The sequence below is a fragment of the Ctenocephalides felis genome, unplaced genomic scaffold (genome assembly GCF_003426905.1).
Source record: "Ctenocephalides felis isolate EL2017-DRISC unplaced genomic scaffold, ASM342690v1 CF-g0.4_SCAFFOLD_01886, whole genome shotgun sequence".
Lineage (NCBI taxonomy): Eukaryota > Metazoa > Arthropoda > Insecta > Siphonaptera > Pulicidae > Ctenocephalides > Ctenocephalides felis.
Genome location: NW_020538040.1, coordinates 19,821,524 through 19,838,465, shown reverse-complemented (window position 1 = coordinate 19,838,465; position 16,942 = coordinate 19,821,524). Strand labels below are relative to the sequence as shown.

The following is a 16,942-nucleotide window of genomic DNA, read 5'->3' as shown; positions in this document are numbered from 1 at the left end:
TTTGAGATATTGGTGGTAGACGTATTTCCCTCGGACTTTTAAGCCCTGCTCTACCCTATGGTATTTTTTAACAATACTCTTTCAAAGTAAAGGGCAAAAGATGTGAACTAGACATTGCCTAAAATCAGGCGACGTCTCTATCAGAAGATAAAGACCACCTTGTCAATTTTTCAATTTTTTTTTTTGGTTTGAGCAATAATATTTCTTTATAATTTTATATTAATTGTTTTATATATGCTTTATATTGTTATTTTTATGTTAAATTCGATCATTCCTTTTATATAACCTTTAAAAAATACATTTGGTTGGAGGGTTGGACAAAAATGACCAATTGAAATTTTACACAAGCAAATGTTTAAACAATAAAAAACATAAATAAAAGATAAATAATCAATAGTTATTCTAATTCTGATGATGAATACTTTCGACGAATTGTAATACGACGGTTGTATTCAGTGTGATCTTTGAGAAAATGTGTTCATAAAATATATATTTCAAGCAAAAGTTGTATTCACTTTATTTGTAATAATTGTACCTCAATACAATATTCTTATTCTCAACGAGTCTGATTAGGATAAATTAGACGACAGAACCTACCTACCAAACACGATTTTCTATAGTATTAAGTAGTAAGAATAGACAACTTTTTTTATACTTTTTTTTTTTATACTTTAACAATATATACTCAAGTTTTAATTTTAAATTTTATGACCTAACCTAATGATTAATCTGCATTACAATGACTAAAATGTTATCTATCATTCCGTACAACTTTTTTAAATTAAAAATTAATATTGAATTTTTGCTTCTGGGCTGTACCTTCTTACCTCCTCGCCAATAGGTATTAAGGACAAAATTTTAGAAAAATAGCAAAAAGCGTATTTCTACATAATGTTTGATAGGTGTTATTAGTTGTGCTGTAATTGGTTAGGTTTTCTTAGTATAATAACTAAAAGTCAACTTGGATCTTTGTGCCTTGTCCTACCCTAATACTATCAGCTACGATTACAAAAATACTTTGTTTAAACCTATTATCATATAAAATTATATTAATTCTGAATACAATTTAACGAAAATAATGTCTACAAAAATAGTCTAGATAGCATTTAGTATAATTTATATTATGGGCTAATTCTCGATAAATATTTATGTTATATTACCAGAGTCTCTTCAAAAAGCTATTCCTATGATATTTGCTTCGGCGCTTCTCAACTGCTGAAACCTAACCTCCAAATTGCACAAATATCAAAATAAATCAGTTCGAATTCTTGAAACTTGTTACATCACACTGCAATTATATCCTAGAATTCACTAATCAATATTTGTCAATATATTCATATACAAGACTTTCCTTGGTGACTCTTTAAGCATTAAATGTCAAATCCTTTAAATATGATCAAATAATGTCGGCACTGTGAAAAAATATAAACCAATACATCATTCAAACACAAAATAGATATAAAAAAATTTATTGACAAAATTTATTGACAATTTGCATGAATAAATTATCTAATTTTCTCAGTCATATTGCTCGAAGGCGGCCTGAATTTCCTCGCCTCCCAGTTGGTCCCAAATTTCAGGTTCCACTTTTTCGATATGGGTGCGCAAAATATTTTCATCGATTTCGAAAATTAATCGCGATTGAACTGGTTTATGCAGTTCATACACATGAGTCCTTGTAAGATTATCTTTATGAGTTACAATCGTCACTTTATTTCCTTCAACATGTGCGACTATGCACATGTGTTCCATCAATCCAGAATAAAAGAACTGCAAGCAGATTTTACTATTGGTCTGCTGCCATCGGTAAGGAGTGAGCTTGGAAGGTCCATATACATATGACATTGTTGATTATTTATTTGTTTTTAATTAACCAAATTTGATGCACTTAATGATATTTTTTGTAGGCACAAGTGATGGCAGGTATTTGTTTTACACCACAGAATCGACCAATAGCGTTCTTTGATTTGACATATTGTTTATAAAAGTCTGAATATGGTTATTTGTATAGGGTTACCAACTATCAAAAAAAATATTTCCAATATTTTTTTTATTTATAATAAAAAAAATCAAAATTAAGGATATAAGAGGTCCTCTTCTTCAAAAAATTTCGATAAAAATCACAAAAAAATAATACATATAAACACTATTTAATTATCAAAAAACTGGGGAAATTCACTTTTCACTATAATGACACTAAGCAAATATCACGTGACACACAACAATACACTAAACAACAAAACGTACCAAAAAACTATGATTAAAAATACGTCTTTTCTCTTCTGCTTCCAGTTTAAAAATGAAAATCCAATTCATTTTCTTTACAGATTGATTTTATTTTGATGATATGTTCATAATCTGTAATCTTCAGTCCTTTTTTGTATGATTCTATTGCTGTGTGTCTGTTTATAATCAATAATCTTTGTGTGAATATAAACGTCAATTTTGTTTCATAAATTTATGAAATAAAAAATTTTGAGAATCATGTAATGTTCTTGTCTGTTTTTGAATTAATTTTATTTGGAATCAATTTCAAAAAAATTGATGATGCAAACACTTTCTTTTGAAGGTTGTTATTTGAATGTGAAATTTTGGAAAGGAAAAAATCTTAGATTTATAAATATTCTGTAGAGCTTCGAACAGAGAATCCAATAATAATAAAAAATGAAAAAGTTTTTTAAATATGATTTTTATTTATTATCGATGTATCGGAACTAAGTCGACATCTGTCAAGTAACATAATCTTGAGAAGATTTAAACAAACCAAAAACAATATACTCAAAAAAATAAAAATTGTGTTTTTAATAATATTAATTAAATTATGAAAGATGGAAAATTATATTTTTTATACTAAAAATAAAAAAAAGCATAAATGTCGAGTTTGTCATGTGAGACAAGAATTTTTATTTTTTCGATTTTATAGGAGTACGATCTTGTGATAGACTAATTATAGTAGCATTAAAAATATGTATAATATTTAAAAAAAAATAATGTATATAAAGTCATACTTCAAATATGACATGATCGGTTTGTCATTGTAATTAGCATTTAGAAATGAACCTTCGTTAGAGAAATGAAGTAATTGCTGACTAATAAATTCTTTTATATTTGTTTACACAGTGGATTATGTTAACAAATATTGTTTTCGCAACTTCACTCATCATATAATTGTGTTTAAAGAACATCATGTAATTAAAATTAACATACATTTATTGACTGCTTGTATTTATTTTTACTTTTTTGCTGGCGATATAATCTCATTCTTTGAACAGATGTAATTGCCTAAAATTATTATCCATTTTAATAACTTTATAAGATTTATAGAAACTACGAATAATATGGAAATAATTTCTAATCAATAAACCTACGTTTAGTTCACAGAACAAATGTTTAATTTGTTTTATTATTTTCAAGGAAAAGGGTAAAATATTCTTCTGATTTAAGCATTTTTCGTTAAATCAAGATTAGTACTACGATGTAACTTTAAATTTTTTGCCGATTTCCTTGTTGGCATCGGTACGCATACAACGTCGATACCGGTACGCATACAACGCTGATGCCGTTACGCATACAACGACAGATCTCTATTCACATACACGACGACTAATAGCAATCGAAATGATATCGAGAGCGAATGACGAATCATTGGCAATCGACTCTTATCTTATCGACTCTTATCTGCCGTAACGCACTTCCGTTGCATTCGTACGGATTTACGCCCTAGTCGCGCCTAAAGAAGTTTTACTTCAGAAACAAAAATAAGAATAAAAATATGGAAGATATTTACGTATTATTATTTAGATACGTATATCACTGATAAGAGGAATGAGATCTTATTTATTTGTTAAAAAAAAATGTAGAAGACTTAATTAGGAATTATGTAGAAAGTTGTGATCTAATCTTATGTTAACACTATTGGAAGCGTTTATTAGAATGAAACAACTTCCGCAAATAACCTTCTAAAGGTGCACTTTTCGGGGGGTATAAAATTTTGGGATAGTAATTAAAAGAATGGAAGTTTCCACCGAGTGTTGGAGTTCTCTAATCTCTTATAAGTGCATTAAATTGTATAGTTAAAATTAATCATTATTTACAATCATAGAATTTCATCTACTTCAAACTTGTAATGGATTTTCATTTCCTTTCTTGTTAAAAACCTGACATATGACATTTAAGCAATCGGGATAATTCGACGCTTTTCGCCAACTGTTATTCACTCGGTAACGTCACTATCACCTTTTGTTTTGACACATTTTCAATAAACAAACAATAACTATAATTATAAATATTTGATTATTGAGAAATTAATTAAAATCAAAACGTCTACGGATATGCCTGAGATGCGCCCATGTTTATGGCGACAAAATGTGGTCAGCATAAATTTAAAATTTCTTTTAACTTCTAAGTTAGAGAGAGGATCCCGTATAGTTGCATATGTTAAAGATCAAAGATTAAAAATTCGAATCGTCAAAAGAAATTATGAAAATACAGTGATCCAAGCTAGTTTTATATGCAATCTTTGGAGAAGAATACGGCCCAATCATGTCTATATAGACATAAAATATAAATCAGTAAATATCCATTTGGTAAAAGAAAAGTTAGAATTGTGGCACCGGCTGGGAGATGACACGATGGAAGTTTTCTCCCGGGTAGAATAAAGGAATTGCTAGTTCTCATGATGTCCTCATCTTATGTTATGTTAATTTTTATGTTTTATTAATATCTATTGTCATGTTCAAAATTGTTGAATAAATTGCAGTTTTAAAAAATTGTGAGTGGACGTGTTTTACTGATCATAAGTAGGTAGTCTATTACTATTACTATTACTATTACTATTACTATTACTATTACTATTACTATTAATCACTTTTTTATTCATTTTTATGCATTTTTTTAAACTTGTGCTTATGCTTCCTGGTCTTGCGAATCGGATTATAGTTTCCTGTATTTTCTCTTCTCGCGTAAGACATCAATCATCTGCATTCTTCTTCTTCCCAGTCGTGTGGGAGGCATTCTTTTTGCAGAATTGGTCTGAACCAGTTTTGTTTCCTTTTAATAATCGTGCTCAGTAGAGTTCTTTCTATGTCTACTCTTCCAAAAATTGCTTCATTTTTATCTTATCTGATGAGAACCACAGTTCAAAACTCTCCAAATAGTTATCAGTTCGAAACTCTTCAGATAGATTTTGACTATGGGACAAAAAATATTTGGAAAATTCGTTGCTATTAAAAATTGAATTTTGTTGATTAACTCAGAGTTTGGCATTAATATTATGGTCAAAGTATTTGCGAGCATCATTATAAGGTTAATAACAAGAATCATGATCTGAATGATGAATTACCTATGACGGTAATTATTTGGTAACATTGGATTTCTATATTCTATATAATATAGTAATATAATGTTATAATGTTATATCATTGATTACTTCAGCACTTCTATCAATTTGCTTAAACAGCAATAGACTAATAGTGAAGGATTGGTTTCAAACACTAAATCTAATCTACTAAATTTACTACCATTCATAGTAAGATTACATTACTATTAGAAAACTATTGTAACCTATGATTAATTTATAGAGTAATATGTGCTAAATGTCACATTTGCACAATGGCAATCTGTAAATCGTGTTGTACTATGGAGTAATTCATAGAAAGTACATTAATTTAATACATGCAATGAAGCTAATTTGGTTTATTTATTCCTTTGCATAATGGGCAATACGAACAAATGATTACATTTACATACTGCTCGTATTTAAAAATTCATATTTTATTGGAAACCAATGGGTTGTCAAACAGAAATGTCTCAAGAATAAGGAAATATTATCATTAGTATTTAACTGAGGACATAATCAATCTCGTTTTTTTTATAAAAAAAAAATACAATAGGATACTACAATACGCACGACTCTTGATTTAAATTTTCATCTTAAGTCTCGCTTTATTTTTATTACCTTTGCATCAATTGCAATAAATAGAGTTTGATATTTCATTAGGAATCAATGGAAGGATAAAACAGAAAAGTCTTAAAAATACACAAAAAATAAAAAAAGAGTGCGCGTGAGGTTCACATGCGATTGAAGTAAAACTTATTTACAACTGTACAAGATAGCATTTAAGTAAAAATAAATACTTCATATAACAATTTTGAATAATGTTTTTTAGTAATATGGTAACACTCGTGATGCACACATTTATTAGTGTCAACCATTAGACACATTTATATAATGATAAATTATAAATTATATATTTATAATAGCATTAGAAATATGTATAATATTTAAAAACAATCATGTAATTAGTCATACTTCAAATATGACACGATCGGTTTGTCATTGTAATTATCATTTAGGAATGAACCTTGATTAGAGAAATGAAGTAATTGCTGAATTCTATAATATTCGTTCACACAGTGGATTATGTTAAACAACGCCTAAACAAATATTTTTTTCGCACTTCATGTAATTGAAATTAGCATACATTCATTGACTACTTGTATTTTTTACTTTTTCGCTGGCGATATAATTTCATTCTTTGAACAGTAATATCTGTCTTGCCTAAAAAATATTTTCCATTTTAATAACTTCAAAGATTTATAGAAACTACAAAAATATAGAGATTTCTAATCAATAAACTTACGTTTAGTACACGGCGCAAATGTTTAATGTTTGTTTTACTATTTTTAAGAAACAGGATAAAATATTCTTCTGATTCGGGCATTTTTCATTAAATCAAGATTTGTACTACGATATAACTTTAAAATGTTTATTTATCTATGCCGATTTCTTTGTCGATATCGGTACGCATACAACAGCTGATCTCTATTCACATACACGTCGGCTGATCACAATCGACCCGTATAGAAATGATCTCATCGAGAGCGAATAACAAACAGTTCGGGCGTAACGGACTTCCGTTGCATTTGTACCGATTTACACTCTAGCCGCGCCTAAAGAAGTTTTACTTCAGAAAGAAAGTTAACAAAAAATTTTTTTAATAAAAAATTATAATAGAAAATTGCTCGACTCTAGATTTAATTTATGGTCTTAAGTATCACTTCCATTTTATTAGCTCTTATATTAATAAAAAATAAACAGGTCAGTTTGTTTATAAGGAATATTAGTTTACTGAAACTGTTACATTTTTTTGCAATTGACATGTATTTAGTGCAGTTGGAATATTTTATATAAAAAATATTTAAATTATGAATTTTGCCAAGCATACAGTATGACCTGATTTAAATCATACTTCTATAAAAAAATAGTATTTTTTGGATTCCTATTTTTCTGTTCAATTATTGAATACAAACTGCTGACTAAAATTGCAGAACGTGTCTTTGCTAGATTAGAACAGCATATTTGTGGAAAAGAGAGTAATGAATTTAAATAAAAGTAATAAAATCTTCTTTATAGTTTTGTTTTCTAAATGAAATAATATTAAAATTTAATTATGATAAATTCTAAATCTTTATTTTGTTCTAGGCAAATATGTCGGAAGACATAGATCGCGTGGCAGAGATGTTCAAAGGGAAATGCATCTTTGTTTCAGGCGGAACTGGTTTCATGGGAAAGGTTCTGGTCGAAAAAATCTTAAGGTATTTACTATTTGCTACAATATATAAAATTCATACTTATTTGCTTTATAATTTCGCTACACCAAAAATTCAAAAATATAGAATTTACTCTGCAATTTTCTGCAAGAAAATCGCTATAATATGTAAATTCAATGACTCGATTATAACTGCTAATCCAACTTTATATTCTATATATTAATTAAATAAGAATAATTTATCATACGAAATATTATTATTTTTATCAATAAAAAATATCATTATTTTCAAATTCATTTTTGTGCCCCACCCTACCCTACGTCTCAAATTACGATTTTTTTTTAACAAAAATCATTACAAAAATTCTATAGCATGTTGTATTGATTCAAGGCTCGTACCAGCAGTAATTACCGGTTATTAATCATTTACCGATTTGTATATCGATCAGACCGTCCTGTTGAATGGCTTTTAAATCTTGTTCCACAATAAAACAACTTTTGATGGCGTGACGTTGAAACCGAAAACACGTGATGTACGAATCAATTTTTTGAATTTTTTGCGTTTTGAGGTCACAGACTCTTGAATTTATTATGTAAGACCGAGAAGAACGAACGATCCAGGAGACAAGTAGAACACGGCTAATACCGGTTATTTATGCAACTTTCTTCGTTGAATTAGTTAACTATTTTTACATCCATATATGTATGTATAATACATATATATATATATATATATATATATATATATATATATAAATTAAATAAATTAAATAAATTAATAAATTTTGATGTGGAATCACAGGTAAAATTTTAATAATGTTCATCCAAACCTTGAAAATCGTTCAAATGGTTCGTTGACACAATTTGAAAAAATTTGAAAATAAAAAAGATCAAACAATATATACTAAATATGTAAATACTTATATTATATAATATCTACTGATAATGAATACATTTTTATTTAATTTCATTTTTTTTATAATGCAAAATATAAAAGTTGTATATTTGCCTGACTATGAAGTCAAAAACGTTTACTGAAGTACATCTAGATTCTGGTTTATGAGTCCTTTAAAGAAACTTTGCCGAAAATCTTAAGTTCGGAAGCAAATTTAAGCCAGCAAAATTTTTAATAAAATTTCTCTTAATATATTTAACTATTTACTTAAAAAAAAGGTTTACCTGTCTGAAAGTTTGATGATAGACGATTATAGGTGATACTTTAATTGATAACAAGCATTTTAAAATATTATAGTCGATACTTTATTTGATAACAAATCCTTCAAAATATTATAGGCATATAAGAAGTAGTTTAATTATAATGATTAATTAAAGTTTAAGCAACCCCATATCTGCACGTATATATCATTTTTTCTTTCTTCATGTCAAGCAGGTCTCGAAATTAGAACATATTTAAACATTTACGCTCATATTTGCATTTTGGAATACCGTCTGTTTTTTTTATTTTTTTAGCCATACACATTTAGCCACATATATCAAATACAGATAGTTTTCACTTATAAAATTACAAACGGTTTTTAGCGACTTTATAGAGTAAAATTCATCTAGTATTTCTTTCTTGTCTTCCTCAAATAGACTGCATTTCAGAATAATATGTTTAGTTGATCCTATTGAAAATCCACATTTACACATCTTGGTTGATAATTCCAAAATTTTCATATGACTTATTTAGACGAGTATTTCAGTCAACCTCGTTAATGATACAATTATATCTCTGTTTTGATCTATAAGTATCCAAAATAGAGTTAAGGAGTTTGGCCAGTTTATATATATATATATATATATATATATATATATATATATATATTTGAACCAATTGTTCTAGGCCTATAGTATTTTAAGAACTTGGTTTTGACTATTTATCTTATAACTATACAAAGACGCACACGAGTAAACATGAGTTGATATCTAAATATATGGAGAACGAGCTATAGTTTCTTCAGACAAGTTTCTAGGAATAAAATCATAATTGCATAGATAGACAACATATTTGACCCATCCTAATATATTATAGATATACAGGATGTATCAGAACTCAGTCAAGCCGAAACGGGGTGATAGTATAGATCTGTCCTGTAAAAATTACAAAAAAAAAATATCTCACATTGTTTGGAAATTATTAGCTTTTAGGTGCAGAGGTTAATGACCATTTTTGAGTTATTATTAATTTTTATTAACTTTGTCCATTAAAACTTTGGTTTTAGCTTGACGTTAAGTTCTTGTATCTAGGACATCCTGTATATATTTCATGTGTGATTCAAATAATTACTATTATATTTTTTTGATCAAATCGCAGATCTAATGTTTAGGTCGACTATATTTCTTGAAACGGTCTATAGAAGATAATTTTCAAAAAATGATTTTGCTTATACAAATCATTATCCTTAACAAATACTTTATATTTATGATGGTTATATTTAACAGCGTGTAAATTCAAACTAAAGTATTCAACCTTCAGTTTTGAAATCTGAGGAAAACACAATTACCGTCATTGGTTTTTGGTGTAGACTTTGCATCAAAAATAAATATCTATAAATAATTTTGTTTTGACTTCATTAAAATTTTAACTTCTATATTAATTTCCATAAATTCACGTTCCAGATCATGTACCGGAGTGAAAACGATGTACTTGCTGGTGAGGCCAAAGAAAGGAAAAGATCCCAAACAAAGATTAGAAGAAATTTTCTCTTCTGCGGTAAGTCTTATGATTAAATAATCATCATATATTGCAACTTATGCGACGCTATCAACATTATACATAAAATAAATGGCTTATGTTATATAACGTTTCAGAACTACATTGTCATCTTCAGTTATTATACTCTTTTATTTATTGCGACCACAAATTGGAAATGCATAGTTTTAGTAGAAAATTAACCTTTAACAGATACACTTTATTTATCATATTGGATATCATCATATTTGGAAATCCTATTTCTATTATAGTATTTGTACAACACAATCACAATCGCAAAGCTTCATTCATATGGGTTTTTTTTAATCTTCTGTCTTCAGAATCTTCTTATTGGGACCGATTCTCCGATAAATCAGAAATGTTATTGAACCCATGTTACAGCCCAATTTTTGTATGAATTGGTGGTAAAAACTGTCACAAACCTATGTACTTGCTATGTATTAAACCTAACTAGTGACAAATTCAAACCTTCGTGTGTTGTTTCATCCATAACAGTCATTAGTTGTGATTGCTTTTTATTCAAAATCTATATTTAAAACTTCTTGCTTATCATCAAATTAAATAAAATCTATCGCTAAAAACTAATAATAGCATTTAAGTACTATCATAATAAGGGTAATTGTCCTATAATTATTGTTATGCAAGTGGCTTAATGTCCCTGTTCTTATTTGCATATAATGAGAGTTGCAGGATTTTTTAATTTCAAAACGCATAAAGAGTACAGTTTGTTTTTCTAAACTGTTTGTTACAGGTGTAATAAATATGAATTTTAAGTACTTAATTATAAAGAATTATAATTATGTTTTTAGTTATCGTGTAATTTGCAAAACACCTATGAATATTTTAATATTTACTTCTCTTAAAACAATATTTAACGTATATAAATTATAGTATGTGTTTTTTTAATTATTCGTTACTGTTGTAAATAGTTTGAATTTTAATTACTTAATTATGAAGCATAATACTTATATTTTAGTTATCATGTAATTTCCAAAATAACTTACAAAAGTAAGTACAAACTAATAACACACCATTTTTTTGACTTTCTGTTAAAATCATATTAAAAAAATAAATATTTATTATGGAGAAACTATTTAACCAGCACTCCCACAAAAAAATCGTCGATTTATGGCTGTTTTGAGAAAATTAAAAAGTAAATTTTCAAACGCTTCGTACGAGAAATAACCTTCTTTTTATGCACAAAATATTCAAAATAATATAAATCTTCAACATCACTAAAATTTACATTTTGGACATTCAAGAAAAATTAATTTCTTCTACTTTGCCATATGAATGCTCTATAATTGTTTGATCAACTTTGTTTTGTGAGCCGACTCAGTAGTTTTCTTTGTAATGAGATTATTAAAGCATTATCAGGTCAGATTATTTTAACTTGAAATCATGTTTGAATCTACATCACTGCTTTATATCAAGCTATTTGAGCCAGAAATAAAATCTGAAACCTTGTGTTTCTAAAAGCTCTCACCGCTTCAGCCACGAACAAACCCTTCACCTCATATATAATTTTTATTTCCATCTATTTTTCTTTCCAACTCATGTATCATCTGCATTCTTCTGCATCCAATATATTTATATCATGTGCATGCATAAAAATTCTACTTATAACAATTTTCCATCGAACAATTTTCAATCTTTGCCGCTAATTTCGTGTAACAATGAAAAATCAGTAACGTTTTCACGGGCTGATTTGCATGAAAAGGCATCATGCACTTTATATCTTTGGAGACCATTGTGATATGGATTTGCAAAAGCGTGTCTGATGCACCGAAGCACAAATCCTCAGTGCAGAACATTAAGCACCAGGAAGTCGATTCTAGTAAAAGATTTCAACACGTTTGTTACTTGAATTTTCTTTTCGATTCGATAATTTATATATGAAAATTGACTACCTATTATTGCAATCAGATTCATATGTTTTGTTCCTGGTTCAATTTAAGATTAAAGGAAAATTGCGATACAGTTTTTTTTTTCTTATTAGCAATGAAAATTATTTTTGCTGAGGGGTACATCGGTAACATTATTAAATATTTACATACTTTATAATAACATTATTAAAATACATTTTTGTATATACTTGAACATAACTGTGTTCCATAAACTGTAATGATGTGAATCCTTGTCCTAGTGTTACCAGAAATCAACTCAGGGATTGACTATTCCTTTAATGAGACTGTTATTAGATTTTTTATAAGTCATAATATGTCATATATTGCAGACATTCTACGTAAAATGTTTCACGTAAAATCTAATATCACTACTGCTTGATATCAATCTGTCCAAAATAAGATGTATTGATTATTTGATATATTTGATCAGCAATCAGGACTAAGTGTTTAATATGTCGCTTATGTTAAACATTTTTTAGTCCAGTGTTTCAAGGCCACCCATTGGTTGCCCAATTTTTTATCTAAAGTTATTCTAATGGATTGCAGCTGTGTTTCTCAAATAATGGTATATTTCCAAGTGCAAAGTTATGTCCTTACCGCTTGAGATCAACCTGGCACATGTAGATATCAAACCTGAAACCTATAAAAATAGCTTTAAAATCATGGTAGAATAATATCAACATAAAAATTAAATTTTTTTTAACACAATTAATCAATATTTAAATAAAAAATATATGTTGATGAAAATTGTAACAATACGTAATATCAAAAAACATATATAAAATTTATCTGTTCATCGCAATTGAATGAATTAAAAATGTCTATCACATAAAACGACAATTACATACAAGTTTTGAAACATATAGCTTTATCATTAGAAAAATACTAAAAAAGTGCAATAAATTATTAGATTTACAATAGAATAATTACTGAGTCACAATTTAATAATCATATTAAAATAATATAAACTTTAGTCTTTGACCCACAATTATGTTTTTTTAGTTGCAATTAACACGTCCATATGTTTCTGTATAACTATAAAACAGTTTTATTCTGAGAATCGATACCACAATACGTAAATTGCATAATAGCGTAATATCTAATTGACATCATTTTACACAAGCAATTATATATATATATATATATATATATATATATATATTATGCTTATGCATATGCATGATATCTCGTTTGCATTTTTTGCAATTGGATGGTAAACGCTTTTGCACTTTGGTTGAAAAAAGATATCTGAATAATTTTCCACCTGGACTTTTCTTGAGAACTGATGTAACAAATAATACCCAATTAAATTTAATTATTTTATGTGGTACATCATATATCAGAATATTTTCAAGCGATAGGTGGATATTGAAATTATTTCAAGGCTGAACACGTGATTAGGATTCTAGAATTATTTATATATTAGGTTAGCAACTAATCACGGCTTTTATTCTTAGTTGGTTCCAATTGAATTTTTAGGTTTGATGACCTAGTCCAAATGTTATTGGATACTTCTTGTTACTGGATAATGGGCAATGTAGCAGTAAACCTGTAGAACAGAGTGTTTTGGTGGATTGTGTAGTTTCGATTTGTCGTTTGTCGAAAATCAAATCGAAAATCTTTATCATATTTTGTTTTTATTTTCTGCAAAGGTAAAAAAGCATATTATGCTCACAAAAAATTATGCGCTGATATGGTGATGATGATGGCAATTCTGTTCTTTCTCTTCACACAAAGATGAAAAATTAAGATTTTTTTTAACTGTTATCACCAATCGCACAATCAACTCTGATGTCTGCATTAAACAACTAACAAAATTAAACAAAGCAGATGAAAAAAACGGACTGAATTAGCAAATCAAAACGGTGATTTATTCTATTATTGACATCACATAACATTGGCATTTTGTGAAAATTATTGAAACTTGGTTGTGATGTTTTGCCACATCCACCATGTAGACCTGACCTTACCATACACTATCTGATTACTTTTGGTTTCAATCTTTACAAAACTCCTTGAATTTAAACAAGAACAATAATGCTAATGGTATCAAATTGTACCTAATTCAGTTTTTTGCTAATAAATGCCAGTTTTATAAAAGTAGGATAATGATGCTTCTTAAGAGATGACAAGAGTCAGTGATCAGAATGGGCAATCCATTTTAGAAGAAAATTATTTAGTTCTACAAAAAATTATCTTTTAATTACTAACAAAAATCCGCACTTGCTTAGTTGCCAACCTGATATTTACTACAAATTACCAAATATAAAAGTCTGTATAAATTCTGAGTTTTTTTATTCTTATATAATTACAAATTGGTGACAAATGTATAAATATAAGATTTCAAAATGCTACCCAGTGGTAGTCATTTTTGGTTTGAAAATGGATGAGATAAAATTACAAAACAGTAATAATAACTTTACATTATATATTATTTACTAAATCTAAAGAGTAAGTTCTAAATTCTGATTCATAATTTGATTACTATTACTGTTTTATTTTATATGTTTAATTTTATTCGTTTAATTTTGAAACGAATGGAAAGTTCGTTTAGATCTTCTCTTGCTTTTATATTGGACATTATAAAATTTTCTCCTCGTAAAAAACGGTGCACGCATCGTTGACAGGATGCTAGCAAAATATGATATTTTATTCATGTAATTCCATGTTGAATTACTTTATGGTGATGTCTGATATTTCAAAAGACATTTAATTCTAAATTGAATTCTTGGAGCGAAATTGCGTATTGTGAAATACTATTTAGAAAAGTTTATTATTAGTCATCAGTTTGTGCGTAACGTGTATGTGTGTAGATACAATTTTTGTCCACAATTTTGGGCGTACGGATCAACCGATTTGAATCATTCAAAAAAAATCACTAGTATTGAAGTAATAAAGAGTTGATTCAATTTTTGCAAAGGCAGGTGCTGCTGTTTCGGAGATTCAGGAAAAAAGGTTTAAAAAAGTCGAAAATTAGATATTTTGACAGTATGGATTAACCGAGATGAAATTTTCAAAATAAAAATCAAATATTTAATAGGTTTTTAAAATATGTCAGTATTTTGAAAAAAGTATTTTTTTATGTTTTCAATATTCAAATTTTTCAAATGTTTTCAAAACTTTCAAAAATGTTTATTTCCTAATTATTAAGTTTGTAAAATATTTTCATAAGGAATATTAATATTATTTGAATATCTTTCTTGAAATACGTTATTAGATATATCGTTATCTAGTACTTCATTTATCATTTATCAAAATTAAAAAACATTTGTAGTGAATAAAAAATATTTCAATTTTAAAATATATTAACTTTTGCATAACTCTAAATGGCTAAACCTGTTTAAAGTTTTCTTTATATCGGAATTTTATTGCTGGATTAGCATATTTTACAAGTATTCTACTAAGTTATTCAATTTAAAGCAGCACGTTATTAATTCTGAACAGTTATGAATTTTATATAGGAGACAATGTGGCAAATAACTTAAATTTTCAAAATTATTTAAATATATTTTAACGGAATTGAAAGACAATATTGTAAAACTTTGCAATGGGTAATGTCCTATATTTAAAAAAAAAATACTTAATTAAATTCATTATTCATGACAAAAACACTCAGGCATTCATCAACAGAAAAAAATAGCAATAACTTCATACAATAGAAGAAGCTAAAGCTAAAATAACAATAGCAGAAGCTTGATTCCAGATCTTATTCGAAATATTTTACTTCAAATTTTATACAACTTTGTGCCACCTCCAAAAGCACTTACAAAGAAATTATTTAGGGTCATTGCTTGCAATCATAACTCAAATGGTAGATATTTATTTGAACATTAGTATTTACAATTAACAAAATATTCTAACTCATTTTATTTTATAATATTAAATATGATTCATATGCTATCTCTTTAGGCATTTAAAATATTTTTTTTCCTTTCAGTTATTCGAAACAGTAAAAAATCAACGGGGATTAGCAGAATTGATGTCCCATTGCAAAATTGTAAGCGGAGACGTAACACAGATCAATTTGGGAATATCTGAAGATGACAGGAAAGAAATTATTGAAAACGTCGATATTATTTATCACATGGCTGCTACTATCAGGTATGTGAATATTAAAGAATCAAATATGGTGAATGAAGGACATCAAAAGCTTTGAAAGTATTTAATCCTTTGGCTACGACGGTAAATTCGACCAATTCTGCCGTACAACATACCAATGTTATGATAAAGCTATGTTATGTATTTCCATACTAATTCGTTCTAAATGTTATCAAAGCCATGCAATTGGTGTGCAACCAGGCGTTTTATTTAGGTTGTCAGGTAGAAAACCTAATTAGTAACTTAGTAACCGCACAAAAGTCAAAAAAACGATTTTAGATAACAGGGTCTTTCTGACGCAGCTTCATAACATACGAGTAACGTTGCAGTTTATGTGTAACACACTTGAAAACACAGCAAATGCATGACATTTTTACAGTATTCAGTATGATTCAGTAGCATAAATGTATGCAAGTTGGAGCGTAACATGGCCTTGCCATAACATTGGTATGTTTTGCGGCAGAATCGGCCAATTAATTTTGATATGACAAGTCAATTCTAAATTCTACAAATTCTAATTTCTACATTTCTACACATATTCTAAATACAAGAAGTCTCTCAGCAAATTTAGCATAAAGCTTAATACAACTTAATATAACACTTTCTTGGTTTGAGCTTTTTCATGTGGATAAATAAAAAAAATCAATATATTTACTAAGCGGGTAAATATTTTA

General features: G+C 27.8%; 1 protein-coding gene across 1 annotated transcript in view; it reads left to right on the top strand.

The window, feature by feature from the left end:
• LOC113374731 (putative fatty acyl-CoA reductase CG5065) overlaps positions 1–16,326 on the top strand; it is a 34,308-nt gene extending 17,982 nt beyond the window's left edge. The window contains exons 3-4 of the mRNA XM_026614703.1: positions 10,170–10,263; positions 16,108–16,326. Of these exons, the coding sequence (XP_026470488.1) occupies positions 10,170–10,263; positions 16,108–16,326 (313 nt within the window). The remainder of the gene's footprint in view (positions 1–10,169; positions 10,264–16,107) is intronic.
• The last annotated feature ends 616 nt before the right edge of the window (positions 16,327–16,942 follow it).